This window comes from Psammomys obesus, unplaced genomic scaffold (assembly GCF_907164565.1).
Source record: "Psammomys obesus unplaced genomic scaffold, mPsaObe1.curated_primary_1811, whole genome shotgun sequence".
Classification (NCBI taxonomy): Eukaryota; Metazoa; Chordata; class Mammalia; order Rodentia; family Muridae; genus Psammomys; species Psammomys obesus.
The window spans coordinates 29,371,543-29,394,238 of NW_026585797.1; the positions used below are offsets into that span (position 1 = coordinate 29,371,543).

General features: G+C 39.3%; 1 protein-coding gene across 1 annotated transcript in view; it reads left to right on the top strand.

The window, feature by feature from the left end:
* Positions 1–10,019: 10,019 nt before the first annotated feature.
* Tbc1d32 (TBC1 domain family member 32) overlaps positions 10,020–22,696 on the top strand; it is a 233,866-nt gene continuing 221,189 nt past the window's right edge. Inside the window, exons 1-3 of the mRNA XM_055599402.1 lie at positions 10,020–10,217; positions 13,164–13,325; positions 22,488–22,665. Of these exons, the coding sequence (XP_055455377.1) occupies positions 10,063–10,217; positions 13,164–13,325; positions 22,488–22,665 (495 nt within the window). The 5' untranslated portion in view covers positions 10,020–10,062. The remainder of the gene's footprint in view (positions 10,218–13,163; positions 13,326–22,487; positions 22,666–22,696) is intronic.

Below are 22,696 nucleotides of genomic sequence, written 5' to 3' on the forward strand. Positions count from 1 at the left end.
GAGGTCTGATTTGCGGAGCTGTCTTTGACCATGGTAAAAGTGACAAGCTGTCCTGACTGAAGTGGAGTTGGCTCACACTCAGCACAAAGAAGTCTGTCACAGGCCTCTGTCTTCTTATATATCATAACTCAATTTTTGACAGCTTCTTAACTACAGAAACCATGTCTTCTTTCTGAAATATGCTTTTTTGAACAGGCTGATGCAAGCCTTTGACCATAGTTCCTCAGTAGTCTTCTCAGTGAGTGATCTGACCAAAATGACCAGTGACTTTGAAAGAAAACACAAAATATGTTTACTTCAACTCTTTTCTTCTTGAATCTTAAATGCAGCCATTGTAAAAATAAAAATGCAGGGATATGTTCCCAGCTCTCCCTGGATCTGTAGGCATAACCTGTTTAACAGCTGTGCAAAGACTTGATCTGTACAGGCCAATTTAGTGCCATTGACTGTTTAACAACAACAACAACAACAAAAACCAACATTAGGCATGCGAAGCCCTCTTTCACATTGTATGTTAGGGTTGTCTAAGAGACTTCCCCAAATGTTATAGGCTATTGCTGTTGCCCTTGCTTCTCCATCTCAGCTCCCAGAGGTGGAAAATAAGTTCCTGTTGAAGAAGATCCCGTGCACTTTGGCCACAGGACACAGAGGACCTGATCTATATTCGACCTGAAATTTTTCTCCCTGAGAGCTAGCTCTCAGGGTATCAGAAGGCTCCAGGCAAATTTTCAAGGGAAGTACGCAACAGTTAGTCCGAATAGCTATGATGTCTGTGAACTGCAATGACCAGCATAACATAGTAACTGGAAGGGTGTAATCATGGCACATATGACTTGATGGTAACCAACAGCTCTCTAGTTAGAAATCAGGTAAGCTCAACAAGAGGGAAACCTTGCCTGCTAATGGAAACCTCACCAAATACCTAGGGTCGGTGAAGTCATGAATCTTGGAAGGGAACCTACACCTGCCACTTTAAGAAGCCAGAATAATCCCTGACTACATTCTAAATATTCATCTTCATACCCACAGATGAGTATAGTCCTCACCCCTCATCGAAGACTCTTCTCTTCGCAATAGATGGGAACCATTACAGAAAACCACTAGCAATCAAAATGCAGAGAACAAGAGATCATGTGATGCCTAGTTCCATGTGACATACCTCTGTACCTAAAGCTCAAGGCATTGTGGGGTGGGGATTGTGAGAGCCAGAGAAAGTTTTCTGTGAGACAGTCTGCAAATGTCAGAGAAGCTACATCCATGCCATCTCAATCACAAAGATTCCAAAGCAAGACCTGAACAACAACACCACCAATAGACTTGCTAATATGAAATGGGAAGATCATGAGGTATCAGCACTGGACACATGGGTACAGACAACCAGGGTATGCAGAGAATAGGAGAAATAGTCTTTCCTCCCCAGTTAGTTAACTCACAGATGTCTGCCTGCCTCTGCCTCCTGAGTGCTGGGATTGAGGGTGTGTGTCACCATGTCCCATACCACATCCCACATTTTAAGACAAGGCCTTGCTATGTGGGCCAGTACTGTGATAAGAATATGAAATGTCCCCCATATGCTCACATATTTGGAACACTTGGTCTCCAGGTGATGCCTCTCTTCATGAAGGTTACAGCGTACTGTCGAATGAAGCCTTGTTAAAGGAAGCATGTCGCTGGGTTGGGCTTTGGGATTTCATTGCCTGGGTCCATATCTTTATCTCTCTCTGCTTTCTGTGTGGATGAAATGTGGTCATCAAGGTTCCGCTCCTGCCACCATGCCTTCTCTGCCTGTTTCCATGTCTTTTCTACCTTAGTGGACTCTGTCCCTCTAGGAGTATAAGCCAAAATAAACCCTTTCTTCCCTAAGTATCTTTCTGTGATGGTATTTTATCACCACAATAGGAAAGAAGCTAATGCAGCTGGGCTGGTCTCCAATCTGTGATCTTTCTGCCTCAGCTTCCCAAGCGGATGCCTGGCTTGAGTTTTGTTGACTAACTGTAGCTGCAGACCTTCTCAGATATTCATTACTCATCTTCATGCAATATTAATTTTTCCTTTTATTACACGGTTATTCTTCTGAAAGTTTTAAATAAAGGCTTATCTTTACCTCATGTGTGTGAGCGTTTTGTCTGCATGTATGTGTGCCACCTGCACGCAATGTTCTTGAAGGTCAGATGAGGAGGGTGTTGGATCTCCTGGAACAAGAGTTAAAGACAGTTGTGAACTACAGTGTGGGTGTGAGGAACTGAACCCAGTCCTCTGCAAGAGCAGTAAGTGCCGTTAACCACTAAGCCATTTCTCCAGCCTTTAACTCATTAACACGTAATCATTCAAACAAGTTATGCTTTGCTTTTCTGTTTACTCATTATTGGTTATTCTTTCATTAAAATATCTCAAAGAAGGGAAATTATAAAGATTATCAATCCGATTAAGATTAACTCTGAAGTGAAAATTACCTGCATGATTGTCTGCACTTATTTTGCCTTTAAAGATATATTGTGAGTAGTGAAATTTTAGTGAACCATTTTATATATCAACAATAACTGTACTAGGAATCATGCTATAAAAGTAGCATAGGAAAAATATTGGTACAGAATTTACTGAAAATTTGAAACATTATTTGAGATGATTTGGATAAATTAAAATATCATGGTAATGTTTGTTCTGCTTATACATTTAATAATGATCATTGCTTTAAATTACTTCATACTCATCTTTATCTAATCTGCTTTTGGCATTTGACTTGTATGCTCTTTATTGTCTTCTGTTAATTAAAAGATCAAAACCCAAACCAAAACTATGATCTTCCTTTGAGTAAACTAGCCAGTACACGATAATTTGTACTGGAAAAGTTAGGATATCACATGAGGGGTATGTGACAGAGATTACTAGGTACCTATCAATATTCATTCTTCCTTTCTTCTTTTCTTATAAAGATTCTCATTTTCATCACTTATTCAAGCCTACTTTGTTTCTTGGCTTTGGCTATAGGAAGATGTGTTCATGTAACCTCATATTAGTCAACATTTTTTAAACAGAAGTAACCTGGGCCTCTTTCTGATGATGCCTTTGCTGGTTTGCTTTGGTTGAGTGGCAAGTGTAGAGTGATGGAAGCTGGAGAAACAGCCCTGGATCCAGTGGCAAAAACTCCCTGTTGGTGATGGTTAGGCTGTTCTAGTAGTCTGGGTCTGATTGTATCTTGACCCACACATAAGACATAAATAAACCTTTGCTTTCCTCAATCCACCATATTTTTGTCCCCTTTCTTTATCTTAATAAGCAGTCTAGATTGAAGCATAAAGTAATAAAATATGTGGGTAAGACCAGGTCTAAATGTGGGTGCTAGGGATTGGCAAAGTGGCTCAGTCTTTAGGAGAGTTTGCTGTACAATAATGAGAACTGAAGTTGGGAATCCTAGCACATAACAGGCTAGGGGGACAGCACATGCCTGTAACTTCAGATTTGGGTGCAGACTGACACAGGAGATCCTGGGGCTTGCTGCCTTCTAACCTAGGGAAGAAAACATCGGCTATGCAGTAGAAATGTTGCTATTACCTATACATCAAGTCACCAACATACGAGTGAAGGGAAACAAAGAATTCAGGCCTAAGAGTACTACTGAATATGGGGGCTGGCAATATGGCCTCCAAGTTCAAGGTGAGAACCTACCTCAAAGGTATAGGCTGAGAGTGGTAGAAAATGGCCCTGATATCCTTTCTGGCCTCTCTGTCCAAACGCATGCATGCACACATATAAATATACAGACATATAAATGAGTAAATCTTAAAATATTTAAGTGGGGCTAGTAGGTAAAGCTGCCTGCTGCCAGGCCTTGATGATCTTAGTTAAGTTTCCAGAACCCACATTATAGGAAGAGGAAACTGGCACTTGAAATCTTTGTCTGATATGGTGTCCTTGTGGGCACATACAAAAATAAGTAATGATAAAAAGTGTAAAAATATCTTTAGGCCTGGCACGGCGGCACACGTCTTTAAATCCCAGCACTCAGGAGGTAAGAGGCAGATGTCCCTATGTGAGTCTGAGGCCTGTTCTCCAGTAGTACACATTTCTATCCTTTACAAATTATAAGGATTATTATTTTAGTGTAGATGATTTATTGAGATGTTTATTGATTTATGTAGATGTTTATTGAGATTTACCTAAATGTACATTTTTCCACACTTGTTGAATCTGAGGCATCCTTTTGTCCTTCCTCCTTGGTATATTCTTTAGCATAGTTCTCACTTTGTGCAGTTCTATTTTCTCTTAGAAGGCATTTGAGATGTGGGAGAATATTTTGTCATCAAACTGGCTTGGGGGCATTGCTGGCATTTATGGTGTAGATAGGGACACTAAGCATCTTGAAATACACACAGGGTAATCTCGCTCACTCGGAGTACTCCTCTGTTTCTTATGTACTTTTTCTGTGGCTCGCATGGTAGACTCAGGGCCTCGTCAATGCTGAGGATGCCCTCTTCCACTGAGCGAAAGCCACAGCCCCTCTTTTGTTACTTTTGATAGTTCTGCTGGTCATTTGTTTAGATTAAAGTGACCTTTACACATACATGAATCCATGTGCTAATTCATTTATATGAAAATACAGTTGTCACAACTACACAGAAAATTTCAGGGATGAAAAATATATGAGTTATGAGAAGTGTGTACTTTCTTATGTTCTGAATTTTGTCAAGCATCTTTGTTTAGCATGCCAGGAAAATCACATAACCACAGGTTCCTTTTAAATTTAGATTTTTTTTTGGATTTATTTTTCATTCTTACAATTATATATTGACAAATTATGGTGGCATGTAGTTATAAGTGGCCGCGTGCCGTGGTGTACTTCTGTAACCCCAGCACTCAGGGAGCCAGAGGCAGGCAGAGTTCGAGGCCAGCCTGCTCTACAAAGCCAGTCCAGTACAGCCAAGGCTATACAGAGAAATCTTGTCTTTAAAAAAAAAAATATAAACTGATACTATGAGTTTTGCTTGAACTAGAATGGCTACTTCAAGCTACCTATTTATCATCTTAATATTTGGCTTTCTGTGGTGATAATAAGTTTTATTATTAGTCATATTGAAATGTACAACACTCAGATAGCAGTTATATTTATTACACTGTTAAATAATGCATTATTATTGTGTTATTAATTATTAGTAAAGTGTTATTATTTTGTTACTGTAACATATTAAAGAGGAAGAATGGTTTGTATTGATTTATGGTTCTAGAGGTTTGTTTTCACCGTCACCTGGCTCTTTACTTTTGGACTTCTGTTCTGGTGAGGCAGAACTTTACAGCGTGGAGCAACTGGTGGAAGCAAAACTGTTAATCGCATGGGGGCTGTGGGGCAAAGAAGGAGAGAGGAGGAGGCCAGGGCTTCAAAACACTCTGGATAGGCAGATCTCCATAAATGGCCATCCTAGTTAACTGTCAACCTGACATAGCCTGAATCTGAAGAGTGAGTCCTGATTAAGAAATTTCCTAGATTCAGGGCATGCGTGTGGTGGATCATGCTGCACATTAATGATGTGGAAGGACCCGGACCACCGTCGGTACCACTATTCCTAGGCAGGTGGTCCCAGGCTAAATAAGAAAGCTAAGTAGGAACCAGTATTCTTTGAGGTTTCCTGTCTCCATGTTTTTGTTGTGACTTCCGCTAATGATAGATTGTATTCTTTTTTTTAATTTATTTTTTTAATTTTTAAATAATTTTATACATTCATTTGTATCCCAGCTGTAGCCCACTCCCTTTTTCCCTCCTATTTTTCTCCTCCCTCCCTCATCTCCTCCTGACCCTTTGCGAGTCCATTGAGAGGGAGTGTCCTCCTCTCCTTCCTTCTGGCCCTAGCTTATCAGGTAACTTCAGGATGGTTGCAATATCCTTATTTGTGGCCTAGCAAGGCTGCTCCTCCCTCAGGGGAGAGGGGAAACTCATGAGTTCATGTCAGAAACAGTTCCTGTCCCCCTTACTAGAGAACCCACTTGGATACTGAGCTACCATGGGCTATGTCTGAGCAGGGGTTGTAGGTTATATCCATGCATGTACTTGGTTAGATAAACAGTCTCATAGAAGACCCCTGTGCTCAGATATATTTGCACCTTGTGGGGTTCCCTGTCCCCTCTAGGATATACTAATTCCTCCTTCCTTCATATGATTCCATATACTCTGCCGAAGGCTTGGCTATGGGTCGCAGCATCTGCTTTGATACACTGCTAGGCAGACTCTTTCGGGTGCCTCCTGTGGTAGGCTACTGTCCTGTTAGTTGTTTTCTCCTATTTCCAATGTCCATTCTCTTTGTCCTTCTAGATGGGGATTGATCATCTTACCCCTGGACCTCTTTCTTGTTTATCTTCTTTAGATATACATATTTTAGTATGTTTATCCTATCTTATAGGTCTATATAAGTGAGTATATACCATGTGTGTCTTTCTCCTTCTGGGATACCTCACTCAAGATGATTTTTTCTAGATCCCACCATTTACCTGCAAAATTCATGATTTCCTTGTTTTTAATTGCTGAGTAGTGTTCCATTGTGTAAAAGTACCACAATTTCTATATCCATTCCTCCGTTGATGGACATCTGGGTTGTTTCCAGGTTCTGGCTATTACAAATAAAGCTGCTACAAACATGGTTGAGCAAATGTCCTTGTTGTGTACTTGAACATCTTTTGGATATATGCCTAGGAGTGGTATAGCTGGATCTTGAGGTAGTACTATTCCTAATTGTCTGAGAAAGTGCCAGATTGATTTCCATAGTGGTTGTACCAGTTGACATTCCCACCAGCAATGGAGGAGGGTTTCCCTTTCTCCACAGCCTCTCCAACATGCGTTATCTCTTGAGTTTTCGATTTTAGCCATTCTGATGGGTGTAAGGTGAAATCTCAGGGTCGTTTTGATTTGCATCTCTCTGATGGCTAGGGATGTTGAACATCTCCTTATGTGTTTCTCTGCCATTCTATATTCCTCTACAGAGAATTCTCTGTTTAGCTCCATACCCCATTTTTTAATTGGGTTACTTGGATTATTGCCTTTTAACTTCTTTAGTTCTTTATATATTCCAGATATCAGCCGTCTGTCAGATGTTGGATTGGTGAAGATCCTTTCTCAATCTGTAGGCTGTTGTTTTGTTCTAACGACAGTGTCTTTTGCTTTACAGAAGCTTTTCAGTTTCATGAGGTCCCATTTATTGATTGTTGCTTTTAGGGCTGATAGATTGTATTCTTAAAGTGTAAGCCAGATGCTTTCCTCCTCAAGCTACTTTTCATCATGGTTTTTTCACAGCAAAGACTGAAACTAGAATAAGAGATAAATCCCTGATACTAAACCATGCTTTCTGGAGATTTCTCCACCTTCCAAGAACTCCATGAATGGGGGAGGAAGCCTTTATTTGTGGCCTTTGGGTGACATTCTGAATCTAAAATATGAAAAGCTCACTAGTGATTATTTAACCTTGGTGTTTTGAATTGCAAATACAAGCCATGAATATGTATCTTGTCTTGCTGCTGGTGACTCTGTGCACACGCACACACATGAATGCATGGGTATGTGGTGAGTTTATAGCATTATCCACTAATAAGATTTAGAACACCTACTCTGCCAAGTTGTTCTTATGAACAAATGCAATAGGTGATACAATAATAAGATTAGGACTATATTTTATGATTCCCCACACATGGTTGCAGGACATTCAGAGGGAGTCACACTGAGTCTATGCTGCAAGTTTCCTTCCTGCTGGCTAGCTTTCTTAGTGTCAACTGGTGCTATGTAAGTTGCTGGGGAGAAAAGTCATCAGCAGTCCTACCCAGTTGTGGATCTGATGGGCCACTCCGACTTTCCCAGCAAGGTATGCCCATTGGTGTAATAATGACATGAATGCCATGGGGGAAACAAAATGTTTTCGGATTGGATTTGTAGTCAGCTCTATAGGAGCAATCTCATGCCTGCTATTGTAGATCTGGTAAGAACACCTGTGTATGACCAAGTCCTAGACTCTAGCTGACCACCTATTATCGTTGTTTTGCTAAGTGGACATATCATTGAACAGCCTTCTGGATACTTATGCTCATACTCATAGATCAGTTCTGCTGTCAGCCTTTCTCAGAGGAACTTCTTTTCAATATGCAGCAGTTAATACAGAGGCTCACAACTGGTCAGTGTGGAGTCCTTGGCCTTAAATGGGACATCTATGTAACTTCCAGCCCTAAGGCTCAGGGCATATTTCAGAAGACGGGGTGAAAAGAGCATCAGAGCTGGAGGTTGGAGAGGACTTCTTCAAGACAGTGTCTTCTGGACATGGCATACCCACTGCACTCGGGAACTCACGGAAGTTGTGGGCATTTGTGTAAGAGCTGCACAAAACTGGACTTGTACTGATTTAATCCTGCATGGCACAGGTGCTCATGAGGCCCTATCCCTTACTGAGGGTTTATGAGATGTAAAGGGAGTAGTGTAATTTTCTTTAGTGGTGTAGCTACTGACACATTACCCATATTTCTGAAAACAACCCCTCTCCAAAGATGCTTATACAAGTGAATGTGGGTCAATAGGAAACCAAAAGACATCAAAATAGGAGGAAGTTTTTTGGTCAAAGGGTTTCAGTGGGAAAGGGTACAGAGAAGAGAAGGGAATGTGGCACGAAACAGTATATATATAATGCCATTGTCAAGTAATAAAAAAGCCAATTTTTATATTAAAAAGCAAAGAACTCGTTTTCAGAGCTGGAGAGAAACGTCCGTTTCCCTGGAAACACTAGATGGGCAGGAGAACTACTGAGTGAGTCTGGGTAATCTGAGAAGTGTATCTGATATGAGAATAGAATATATGTTCTGTTTCTTTTTAAACTCCCCACTGGTTTATAAACAAAACCCTAGGTTTCCACAGCAAATGCCACCATCATTCCTTTTTTTTTAAAGACACAAATTTCTGTTAATCTTTTGAGTTTTATATTTGTACAATGTATTAGATCAGATTCACCCCTACAATTCCACCTCTACACTCTCTTCCTTCTTTTAATAAAGTGATTTCAAAATTATTTTATGTGCATAGTGTTTTCTTGCATGTATGTCTGTGAATCACAGGTGTGCAGCGGCCACGGAGGTAGGAAGAGGGCATCAGGTCCTGTGGAACCGGACTTACAGAAGGTTGTGAGCCATCATGTTGGTGATGGAAATTGAACTTGGGTCCTCTGGAAGAACGGCCTTAACCACCAACCCATCTCTCCAGTCCTAAACTCCCCCTAAAACAAAACACCAAGTCCGCTTTTTGTTGTCCATATTCTCATGGATATTGGGCCAGCCTGGAGCATGGCCACAACCTTAAAGACAACTGACTCTCCCTCTCCAGTTCCCAGAGGCCAGATGTCCATAGCTCTTTAGCTAGGTGGTGAGGGCTCAAGAGCCTACTTTCTGGCTGTCATGTGGCATTTTTTTGAGTAAGGCCCTTAACTGCCCTGTAGTGAATTGCTAATTTCTTCTCTGTCACATTATGAAGGACCATCTTCACAGGCAGGTAAGGATGACTGGTAAGCAGCAGGCGCTCAATAGTTGTGGCTGCTGTACGGAAAAAAAAAAAAAGTTTTCCCACATTTCAACACCATCTACCCTCCAGTTGATACTTGTTCAGTCTGGCTTCCTTTGTCTGGCCTTTATTGACCTCCTCTTCCAGTACATAGGGGTTAGGAAAGGACGGGTACCAGTCTCCTCCAGGATTCACCCCTCCCCCGGGTGCGTCAGCGAGCTGACGTCAGGCGCAGCCGGGGCGTTTCCCGTCAGGCCCGCCCCGCAGACCCTGAAGTGGCTGCGGTTCACGTCGGGGGTCCGCCTGAGCTCTGCTGGTACCTACGGACCTCCGGCATCGAACGAGGCCTCAGCCGGTTCCTGCTCTCCAACCCCGGGGCCTGGACTTGCTTCGCGTCACCACTCAGCCCCGGCCCCGCCCCCCGGCGCTGGCTGTGGTTTCCCAGGGAACGACGCTGGGCGTCGGCCGTGATTGGGCCGTGTCGCGCGTGCGCAGTGCGCTATGTTGGTGGCGACCCCGCAGAGGGTACCGAGGTTTGACTGCCGCACAGGATGGCCCATTTCTCCAGCGAGGATGAGGTGATGCTGCAGGCGATGCTCCGGCAGCTGTTCCAGAGCGTGAAGGAGAAAATCACCGGCGCTCCCTCCTTGGAGTGCGCAGAAGAGATCCTCTTGAGGCTGGAGGAAACTGACGAAAATTTCCACAAGTAAAGTCGAGTTTAAGTTTTTAAGCGAACAAACCACTGGTCCAGGAAAGGCGAAAGTGATCTAGATAGAGATTCATTTGAATTTTGGTAAAATAGCTAATTGATGGTCCCTCCACCCCCCTCATTTGTCCCAGTGCCGAATTTATTTTTCTTTCTCTCTTTTTTTTTTTTTTTTAAAGCTGATTTTCTCGAGCCTCTTCTGCCTGTATGTTCTTTGCTGTCACCGCAGCTTAAGAACATCAATTGTAAATCTGAAATATTAACCGTTTAAAGTGATTCCTTTCACATTACCTAAAAGTAGTGTCCGCCCTCTCCCTCCCATCCCTGGTTTTTCGCCTGTTACCTCACTGTCTGCGGTAGGTAGTCATTCAACACTGCAAGGGACTCCCATACTGAAGCAGGTCTAGGTGCCTCTAGGGCAGGTAGGGCGCCTATGCAAATGCCCTGCATACACTGATAGGAGCCAGGACGTCCAGCATGGAGGAACCCAGAGAAAGGAAGTTGTTAAGTGCTACCTGAAGGACCTTTAACAGTGTAAACGCTTCTTAAACTTAAAGATCCTTAGAGATCTAGATGCTTCTTTGGAGTTTGTTTATATAATGAGTTAAGCCTCTCAGCTTCAAAGTCTATTTGCAGGTGCCCTGTTTATGGTTAGTTGTAGCTTTTTAATATCAAATGCTTGCCTTTCGTTTTGTCTCACATTTTCTTGTGATGTTGCTTTTGTATTCATTCTGGTGCACGGGATGGAACCCAGAGCTTCATGAGTGATGGGAGGCGTTTTATGTTGCTTTTATTGACTTCTGGATATCCCGAAGTTCACTTTTTCTAGAAATGGGCATTAGGGGGTTCTTCAGTGCTTTAATATTCTATGTAAAAGGCCATGCCTACTTGCAGTTTTTTTTTTTTTTTAAGTTTTCTCAGCTTCTCAAGGGAATTTTAAAAAGATATAGAAAGAATCACTGTAGAGTTTCTAACTTAATATTCATGATTTTTGAGACCTGCTTGCTGTGTTGCCCAGACTAGCCTGGAAACTGTTCTACTTCAGTGTCCCAAGGGGTGGGCGTTTCTGTCACCATGCCCAGCTTGATTTTTTTTTTTTTAAGTTTATGGTTGTGCTTATGGTTTCCTTTGTCTTCACTTATTATCATATTAAGTCGTTGTTAATCAAAATTATTGGATGATACTATTATTTAGATATACTCGCAGTCATTTTTTGGTCACAGGTTTATTACATAAAAAGCACAATAAAAAGTTTGTCACATTCTCAAATAAAAGTGGACACATTACATATCCATTTGTTTAGTGTTTTTTTTTTTTTTTTTTTTTTTTTTGATAGGATCTCACAATGTAGCTCTGACTGGCCTGGAACTTGCTATGTAGACAAGGCTATTCTGAAACTCAGAGATCCACTTGTATCTGCTTCTGAAATGCTAGTATGACAGGTGTACACCACCACACATGACACGTTTGTGGTTTAAAAATAGTAAGTAATCAAGTATTTTTAGTATTAGATTTTGGAATTTTCCAATTTTATCTAGATTTTCAAGCTAATTTACATATTATTGTTAACATTCACATTAATATTCACAAGCTGTGCGGTTACATCTCCCTTTTTTCATTCCACATTTTAAAAAAGCTTATTTGGTTACCGAGTTTCTGGGATAGCAAGAAGATGATATTGGAGACAGTTGAGTTAGGGAGTAATGCAATTTGTGGCATAATGAACCAAAATGGGGGTAAATGAGGTCATTGTGGGGGAGAAACTAGTATAAGCAATACCATCCTAGAGAAGATTTGTCACGTGGAGATACCTGCCTGTCCTTTCCTTCAATAGGCTCTATTGGTTTTCTCTCTAAGCTGTAAATCTGTGTTCTCCTTCTGTCCTTCAATATAGCAGAAGATACTTGAGGCCTCTAGAAGGGGAGAGAGTACTTATTTTATGTGCATATATATCATATATGATAACTTAATGTCATATGTGATAATGTTTTATAATGTACATGATATTTTATAATTATATACATGGCATTATGAAGTGTAGGTTTTGGTTTTCTGTAGTTTTGTATCAGCATTCTGAGACAGTCACAAGTTTATCACGGAAGAGCAATCACTGAGTTTTCTTGGGAAATGTAGGTAATAACACTGGAGAAGGAACTGTGGGAACATGATACTCAGTAATATTTTCCTATGTAAAAGAAAGGTTTTCATTACTGGAGGAAACAGTGAGACCTACGGCTGTGTGCTTTGAGCTGCTTCTGAGATGTGGTGGCTTCCAGGTGTTTTTTCTCTTGATCAAAACAACAACAATAAACAAAACAACAACAACAAAAAACACCCCCAAAACAAAACAGAACAAAGCAAAACACCTATATACTAGGTTTAGATCTGCATCTTTAAGGACATTAAAAGTTTTTTTTCTATACCTTTTTTGATCTTTTAATACTGGGCTCCACCTTCAGCTGCAGGAGAGTGTGTTAAATAGTTTCTGGTGTCATTGAAAGGAAATTTTAATACCAAAGCAGAAGGAAACACTATGCAGTGAATTGTTTCTAATTAGGATTCTCACTTTCATTCAGCAATGTGACTGCACTGTACCAAGGCCAGTTGGTCAGGCGTTTTACTTAAGTAGGAAGATTCCTCAGTCTAACTTGCATGGTGCTGTGCACCTCTAATCCCCAGATTTAGGAGGCTGATGCAGGGAGATTTTGAGTTTGAGTCCAGCCTAGCTACAAAGAGAAACCCTGCTCCCCTGTCTTCACTCTCCAGATAAATAAGACAAAAGATTTAGGGGCTGGAGGTGCTTTTGCCAACATTTGTTATTTAATGACAAGGCAAAAAAAAAAAAAAAAAAAAAAGCTTACAGGCCTTTGTCTGCTCAATTTCTTGGATCCAATTAATAAGTGAGATGGTGATATTTATTACATTTTATTTCTATGTTTGTTTCAGCTATGAATTTGTGAAATACCTTAGGCAGCACATATGTAACACGTTGGGGTCTATGATTGAAGAAGAAATGGAAAAATCCACATCTGATCAAAATCAGGATGAGGAACCTGGTTATGACACCATTGTACAGCATGTTACCAAAAGAACCCAGGAATCTAAAGAGTGAGTATGACCAGAACATTCTGTATGCATTTTATAATACATACATCTCCTCAGCCTATAGGACTTCTAACGTCCCCTTTACACAGGCTCCTTCTGGCTTCCTGACCTCTGCCGATACTCCAAGTCACTATCACAGATCTAAAAATTAAATTCTAGGATCTACATATGAGAAAAAACATGTGATATTTTTCTTGCTAGGTCTGAGCTACATCACTTAATGTAGTATTTTCCAGTTTCATTTCCCTGGAAATTTTTTCTTTCTTTATAGATGAAAAAGATTCCATTGCATATACTTGGTTTAATTTTCACAGTTGCATTATCTATTCATCAGTTGTTAGACATCTAGGCTGATTCAACTTCCTTGCTGTTGTGAATAGAGCAGCAATGAATATGGACGTGCAAATATCTCTGTAATAGAATATAGAGTCTTTTGGATATATGCCCAGAAATTGCATGGCTGGAGTATATGTTAATCTATTTTTAGCTTTTTGAGGGCTTTTGACACTGATCTCTACAGTGCATGCACCAGTTTACATTCCTGGTGGGTAAATGTTCCTTTCCCCCACATTGTCACTAATACTTGTCATTTGATTTCTTGATGATAGTCATTCTGATGGGTAAGATGGAATTTCAAATTAGCGTTATCTTCCATTTCACTTCTAGCTGACAATGTTGAGCAATTTAAAGTATTTATTAGACATTTGAATTTTTATCTTTTGAGAACTTTTTGTTTGGGTTCATGGCTCCTTTTTGTTAGTTTTCTTGGACTTAGTTGTATGTTTTGATATTTACTTTTTGAATTCTTTATGTACTCTCAATGCTAATCCTCTGTAGGATATGTAGCTGACAGAGGTTTTTCTCCCATTATGTAGGCTGTCACTTCACTGTGTTGTCAGTTTCTTATCCTTTGCGTTTCTTGAAATCTCATTTGTAGTTATTGGCCTGGAGTTGACTTCTGTGCAGACAGAGATAAAATCATTTAGTTTCATTCTGCTAACTGTAGAAATTTAGTTTTTCCAGCCCCCTTTGAAGATGCTGTCTTTTCTTTAGTGTGCAAACTTTGTAAAAGTCTCATCGTGTTCCTACCTTTCCTATTTTATGTACTTGTTTGAGGAGCAATTGTGTTATTTCTTCTTCAAAGGTTTTATGAAATTCACCCATGAATCAATCCATTTGAGTCTGGACCTTTCTTTAGTTGGGATATTTTAAATCACTGTTCTAACCTCACTACTTAGTGTAGAACTATTTAAATGGTTTACCTCATCTTGGTTTAATTTTGTAGGTCACATGCATTTAGAAATTTATTTACTCCTTTTATCTAATTTTAATAGGTGATGTTTTCAAGGTAAAACCTAACAACTTGAGTCTTTTCGTTCTTTAGTTTGGCTAAGGGTTTGTTAACCTTACATATCTTTTCAAAGAACCATCCCTGCGTTAACTACTGATTTCTGCCCTGGTCTTTTAAAAATATGTTTTATTAACTGCTTGAGAATTTCCTACATGCATATGATGTATTTTTCTCATATTTATCCACACTTATCCCAGATACACCGCTGTCATCCTTCCACCCTTTCAACTTCTTATTTCTGATTTTAGTATGTAACCTCATTGAGTACAATTAGAACTGCCCATACGTTAGTGTGAGGCCACTCACCAGAGCGTGGTGGACCTACTAACTGGGGGTCACAGGTTTAAAGAAAATTGTTTTTCTTCTAGAAGCCATTAGCCGTCAGTACTTCTGTAGCTAGTAGTAGGGGCTAGTGAGCACCTCTTTCCCCTGATCATAATTCCCAGTTTGGCTACTTTTATTTTATTTTTTTTCAGGATTGTAAAGTATGTAATTAAGTTTTTTTTTTTTTTTGATCTCTATTATTTACTAACTGAAGTACTTAGAACTATACACTTCTGTATTAAGACTTTTTTTAATTAAATTTTTATTTTTTATATTAATTACAGTTTATTCACTTTGTATCCCAGCTGTAGATCCCTCCCTTACCCTTCCCAATCCCACCCTTCCTCCCTCATCTTCTGTATCAAGACTTTTTAAATTGTATGGCCTAGATTGTGTTGTGTGTGTGTGTGTGTGTGTGTGTGTGTATGTTGTACATTCATTTTCACTTGATTTTAGGATTTTTTTTATTTTTATCTTGACTTCTTTTTTTTAAATTAATTTTTTATTTTTTTACATTAGTTACATTTTATTTAATTTGTATCCCAGCTGTAACCCCCTTCCTCATTCCCTCCCAATCCCATCCTCCCTCTCTCATCTCCTCCCATGACCCTCTCCAAGTCCTCTGATAGGGGAGGTCCCGTCTTGACTTCTTTAAAGCCCATCTATCATTCTGTGATTTGTGGTCTGTTCTCCATGAATTGGTGTATATTTTCCAGTTTTTATTGCTTTTGGTTTGTGGTCATATTCCATTGTGATCAGATAGAATACAAGGAATGGTTTAATTTTCCTGTGTTTGTTGAGACTTGCTTTGTATCCTAGTATGTTATCTATTTTGGAAAAAGTTCTAGTGGCTGCTGAGAAGAATGTATTCTCTACAGCATTTGGATCGAATGTTCTGAAGATACCTGTCGAGTCCACATGTGCCATCTTTGATCTGTGATATCACCTAGTTCATCTTTACTGTTTTTGTTGTTGCTATTGGCCTGTCTGTTGATGAGAGTGGACTATTGAAATCAGGTATTACTGTTGTGCGAGGCTAAGTCTGCGACCTCATAGCTAAGAAGATTTATTTCACGAAACTGAGTGTATCTCTGTTCTGGGAGTGGATGTTTGAATTTATAGTGTCTCCAATGGATTGTTCCCTTCACCAGGAGGAAGTGACATGCCTGTCTTTCCTATTAGTTTTCCTTTGATGTCTGTTTTGTTCGACATTTAGAACAGTGATGTTTGCTTGTTTCCTAGGTCCATTTGCTTACACACCTGTTTCCATCCTTTTACTCTAGGTTATTCTGCCTTTTGTGCTCAGATGGTTTTCCTGTAGGCAGCAGGTTGATGCTCCTCATTGTTGATTCATCCTATGGCTTTTTGCTTTTTGCTTGGAGAATTGAGATCATAAATATTACTAAAAGGTGTGTATTGATTTCTGCCATTTTGTAGTGTTGGCTTTTCCTCTTCCTCATTGTTCCACTATTATTCTAGTCTTGTTTATTCTGTGGCTAGTGCATAGTTTTTCTTTTTCTTCAATTAGAAGGGTTCCTTTAAGTGTTTTCTATAGAAGTGTCTTATAGATCAGAACTTTTTATTAGCCTATTTTTGTCATGGAAGAATTTTATTTTTCTGTCACTTATGACAAACAGCTTTGCTTAGTATAGGAATTTGGGTTGGCAGTTGTCTTTGAGAACTTAAAGTACAGAGCCTTCTGGATTTAAAGTTTTAGCTGGTATTTGTTGTTGTTCTGATGGACTTGTCTTTGCAATTTGGTGCTTTTCTCTTATTACATTCAATAGTTAATTTGCTCTATTTATTTAGTGTTCAAACTATAACATGATGATGAGATGTTCTCATCTTGTTTATTTTGGTATCCTAAATTCACGCCATGTCTCTATGAGTTAGCATATCCTTTCCTAATTCTGGGGATTCTTTTTTTTTTTTCTGTAATTCTTAAAACATTTTCTATGTATGTACAATTAGAATCTTCTCATTTTATATCTATCATCTCTAAATTAGGTCTTTCCAGAGTGTTATGCATATCTTGTAATTCTTACTGAACTCGTTATTTTATCATTTCCTTGTTTGATTGCTGCAGTTTCTCACCTCTGTGTTCGAGCTCAGATATTCTGTCCTCTCCTTGATCTATGCTGTTTGTGGGACAGTGCTTTTTATTTGCTTTATTAGCTCTTCCATTTTTAGCATTTCAGCTTTCATTTTTATTCAGTATTTCTATCTCTTTGCTGAATCTCTCTCTGATATTTTGCATTTCCTTTATTTCATTCAGTTGTTTGTATTCTCAATCTGGAACTGTCTTCTTCTTTGGACACACATGAGTACATACCTGTTTGTGGTCATTCCTTTGATTTTCTTCCTGTGACTGGCTCTCACTCTCACTGCACACCATCACTGCTGTTATTTCTGAGCTTGGTTTGTTGTTAGCATCAGCCATATATATATTTTTTTTTTCAGTTTAAGTATTTGGCATTTATGTAGCAGAATTGAGTGTCTAGTTCAGAAAATATTTACTCAGTACCAGAGCTCAGTGTGCCTGATTGAAACTCGTACGTTTTTCTCTAAGTAGGACAGGAACTACAGCAGCAGCCACGCCTGTTTGATATTTCCACTATTTAAATGTTGTGCTGGACAATTAATACTAGGCACCCCCTTGTCTTTAATACTTGTGGGGGATAAATATCCAACGACAGTACAGAGTTTAGAAAGATTTTAGTTAATACAATTAGGTTTGGGAGGGAAGTAGGGTAGGAAAGGATAAGGATTAAGTATTGGATTGACTTTGAAAAGAAAAACAGTAAGGTGGGTAATTAGGTAGGAAAGAGAAGTTGGGATGCTGGTAGGGTCCACAGCCTTCAGAGATAGTTATAGCTGTGGGAGGTTATGATTAAAAAGTAAAAAGAGTGGGGGCTAGATTGGAGGAAAGAAGAGGTAGGAATACAGGTGGGAGTGTGCGGGATGTATCTGAAGGATAAACTGGGTGGAGAAACATAAAGAGGACTCCCCTAACTTAACTGTGCAATATATGAGCAAAAGCAGAACCATATACAAAATGAAAATTAAATAGCACAAAATAAGGAATAGAAAGAGTGAATTGCTGATACATCAGCGCTTAGTTGAATGGCGAGGTCCTCAGATCCCTCTTGTTCCACATGGTGCTGTGTGGTGGAAGGGAGAGTTGGAGGTCTTGACTCTGCAGCCTCAGTGTTCTGGGGTTTCTGGTAATTCCCTTGGGTCCTAGCACTTTTGCAGGCCAGGTATGTTAGGAGCACACTTCCTCCAGGTTCTGCTGCTCCCTCCTTAGGATTTCTTGACAGTTACCCCTAAGCTGTGTCCCTTGTGTTCTACAGAGCAGTTGTTCTCAGCCTGTTTGTCACAACCCCTCAGCCAATCAAACGACCCTTTCACCGGGGTCGCATAGTAGACATCCTGCATATCAGATATTTACTTAATGATTCATAGCAGTATCAAAATTACAGTTTTGAAGTAGCAACAAAGTAATTTTGTGCCTGGGGGTCACCACAACATGCGGAATTGTTTTAAAGCCTCACAGTACTAGGAAGGTTGAGAAGCACTGCTTTAGAGTAAACATGGGGATCTACTATGTATTCCACAGGGCTGGCCTTCAGCTCTCTGCACACTCTCCTCACCCGTTTTTCTACAGTCAGTTCTGCGTTACAAAATTACAATACTTTAAATGTTGTTTATTCTCTAACAGTCTTAGAATTGTGGCCCCCAATGTGGCAGAATTAGGAGGTCATAGAGCCCTGAAGAGAGGGAAAATACAAGAAAATTAGGTCATTGAAGACAGCTGTCTCGGAGGGGATTAAGGCAGTTCTTGTACTCTAATAAGTTCTCGTAAGAGAGTGAGCAAGACTGCATGCTCGCCACGGAGAAAGCGATGGAGTTGTTATAAAATAAGACTGTCCCCTCCTTTCCCACTGGCTCTGGTCTTGTCATATTGTACCTTTCTCAAACTGTCTTGTTATTTGTGCGCTGTTTTCCATGAAGTCTTGACCAGAGCTGTACAGAAACTGGTTCAAGCTTGTTACACCTCAAACTATAAGATACACTTCTTTATTAATTTACCTAGGCTCAAGTTTAGTTTTAGCAAAAGAAAACAGTCTGATGCCAAAAGTGTCTTTAGCAGTAACTCTCACCTCTTTTTTCTTTATATGTCAAGTGCTGTTCATACATTGAATGAGCAACTACAATATAATATACTGTAAAGATGAATAAGATATTTTCCACCCTTCACTAATCTATAGTGTAAAGAGCAGAGTTGGACACTCTCTGAAATGGAAACTAAACAGTTTCAGTTCACTGTGATAAGTGCTATGATGTATGGAAAAGGCTGTATGGAAATACCAAGGAAGAAATATATTAGGAAAAATATGTAATGAATAACTATAACAAAGAAGCATCAGAACATAAGCTCCAAAGAAATTAATTTTCCTTCAGGAGCACATGTGTGGTGAATGGGTGGTGGTCTGTTCAGTGTCCTCATCCAGGGTCTCAGGTTCCCTTCGTTGTCTTACTCTGCCATCCCTTACAGCATGGTTGGCAAGTGCTTCTTATAAAGGGACATATAATAAGCATTTTAGGATTGACCAACTGTATGTTTTATCAACAGTGTGAAAACAGCCAAAAATAATACATAATGGAAAGAATATGCATATGTTTCAGTAAAATTTTATCTAATGGAAAGTCAGTTTAGGTCAATAAAATAACATCTTAGCTCCTTTCTATTGCTGTGAAAAATTCCATTCGCTAGGAACCATGGATTCAAATACATGAACCCACTGTGGGCCATTTTGATTTAAACTATCACAGATAATAATATTTGCCAACTGCAGAGTCAGAGATACTAGAATTTGTACTTGAGTATTTATTATTTACTGCATTGTAAAGCATTAAGTCTAATTTATTTATTTTTTTATAATTTTTTAAATTTATTTTAATTTTTATTAATTACACTTTATTCACTTTGTATCCCCCCTGTAGCTCCCTCCCTTCTCCCCTCCCAAGTCCACTGATAGGGGAGGTCCTCCTCTACTTCCTTCTGATCGTAGTCTCTAACGTCTTTTTAAACTACATATAAAAAGTTAGTCTGGACATGAGTTCTTTTGTGAAAAGTACTATATGTTGTTGTTACTCGTTGGGAAAAAGGCAGTGTATAGATATTAATAGGGGGTTCAAACTATTAACATATGGAGTAAAGCCCAGGAGTTAAAATTTCTTAAAAATATAGGAATTTTTTCTCTATATTTATTAAAAATTTAGAGAACCATATTTCTTAAAATATAGAGAGAATAAAGGAGTTCTGTCAATCTTTGGACAATATTTTAATACCTAGTAGTCTGTTTCTAGCGGCTTATCCCAAAAACAATACTGAAATTTGTCAGACAGAAGCCTTTTAATGATTAGTGCAGAGTTTTATATGACACTCTTAGGAAATTATTTAAAAACATCTTTGGGCAAGCTATTTAATTTTTCTACTTTAGTTCATCCATGCATAACATTTAAAACTAATAACTACTTCACAAAAACTTAAAAGGACTTAATGAAGGTTTGTCTTGGTGCTTTTTGAACTGTGGATGACAGATTTTAAGTTGTACAGAGTTATCCCTTAAAAGTAATTCTTTTGTGGTTCTTGAGAAATTACTTAGAGCTCATGGGGCAACAGAACATTTTTATTGTAATAATTACAAGCCATCTCACTAATTAAACATTTTAATGTTTATTTCTTCAATATTGGCACACAGAAGAGCTTCCTTTTAGGTGTTTTACATTATTTAATGAATTTGGAAACATTTAGGCAGATTTTCATCGTTAATCTGATTTTCTTTTTATTTCCCTAGTTTTTATTTCAATATTTCTTTAACCATTATAGTTGGCTATGGGTACCATCCATAGTGTGTATCTGCTTCCATTTGCTTTCTAAAAGCTACAGTAGCTGCTGTTGCATTCCAGTTCAATGAGCTATGTAGATTTTTAAATGATCACTGCTCTTATTTTCCCTTCTGACCATTTTCATGGTAGTTCCTGTAGAAGAATTCATGGTAGTCTTTAAAAATATTTCTGCTAGAAACAGTTGTATTCAAATGGAAATTGGAGATCTTCTAGGGTTCAATAATCCTCATGTTTTACTCTTTACACTTTTTTATTAATTAACAAATTGTCTGTCTGACTGTCCTCCTTTTCCTTCCTCCATCCTTCTCCTCTTTTGTCTCCTCCTTTCTTTTCTTCCCTCTGTCCCTCTTTCATTCTCTTCTTCCCTCCATCCATCTCTCCCTCCCTTCCTCCCTCATCCTTTCTTCTTTCTTCGTTTCAAGCAAGCTTGAACTAAATCTTTCTGTCTCCCTCTGGAGGGCTGGAATTAAAGGCACATGACATCCAGCTAGATCTCCAGACTGTAAATGTAAAAGGAATGGAGACAACATGGTGCACATGTGAACACAGCTAACTACAAAGGTGCTGAGGGCATAGCTTTGCTACTGTGCAATCGCTGTGGAAGAAGAGAACTGTTCTTTGTTTGTTTGAGATACGGATCTCACTATGTAGCACTGGCTGGCCCAGATCTTGCTTTATAGGCCAGGCTAAGCATTGAAATTACAGAGATATATTTCTCTGTGCTTCTTGGGTGCTGGGATTAAAGGGTTGTGCCACCATGCCTTAATGGTTACCAGGGCACTTTCCTTCTTCCCTCCTTCCTTCTGATAGGGCATTCCTGTGCAGCTCAGGCCGTCCTTGAACTCACCATGGAGCACAGGCTGGTTCCAAGGGACCCATCTCCCTTTCCATCCTTGCAGGTCCTGTGAACACATCAGGCAAAACACCCAAACACATGAAATAGTATGCCTTAAAATTTAAGTTTTCTCTTTTGGAGACATTTGTAGACTTGTAATGTTGAGGAAATGTAGAATTTTTCCAGTTTTAAGTCTTATTCCAGGAAGCCTGTTCCTGCTACCACTGATGACTGGCTCTGTGGCTTTTCTTTGAAAGCACCAACCAACTACTTTACTTAGACCCTGAGAAAATGTAGAATGTCTCAGTTGGGGCTATGGGTGCCTGTATACATGAGTAGATATGAAGAACGGAAGGTGGAGAAGAGACAGAAATGAGACAAGGGACACAAAGGAACTGTAACGTAGCCTGGCTTTTGAAAGCATGGCAATCATTGTGTTGCTAGCGACAGGAATATATGTCCCTGGGACAGCTTGGCTTAGAACTGTGCTAATTTGTACCACATTATTTCATATTTCTAGTGAAAAACTATAAGGAATAATATGCTTTTGGATTTTTTTGTTTTTTGAAACAGGGTTTCTCTGTACACTCCTGGCATTTCACTAGCCTATTTTTCCATTTTTTTTATGAAACAGAAACTTAGATTTTCCTTGTTAGCATTATATTCTTATTTTTTTTTTCATAGAAAACTTTAGTCCAGTGTCTTGAGTTGATTTATTAAGTCTACATTGACTTTAAAGGTATAAGGAAATGATGCACTCCCTGAAGAACATCATGATGGTGGTGGTAGAGTCCATGATCAACAAGTTTGAAGAAGATGAGACACGAAGTCAGGACAGGCAGAGGAGAATGCAGAACGAGAAGAGTAGCAGCTGCTGCACGGACAATTGCTCTGATAGTGACTCCTCCTTCAACCAGGTGGGCTGTCCCCGTCATAGTCATGGTCTGT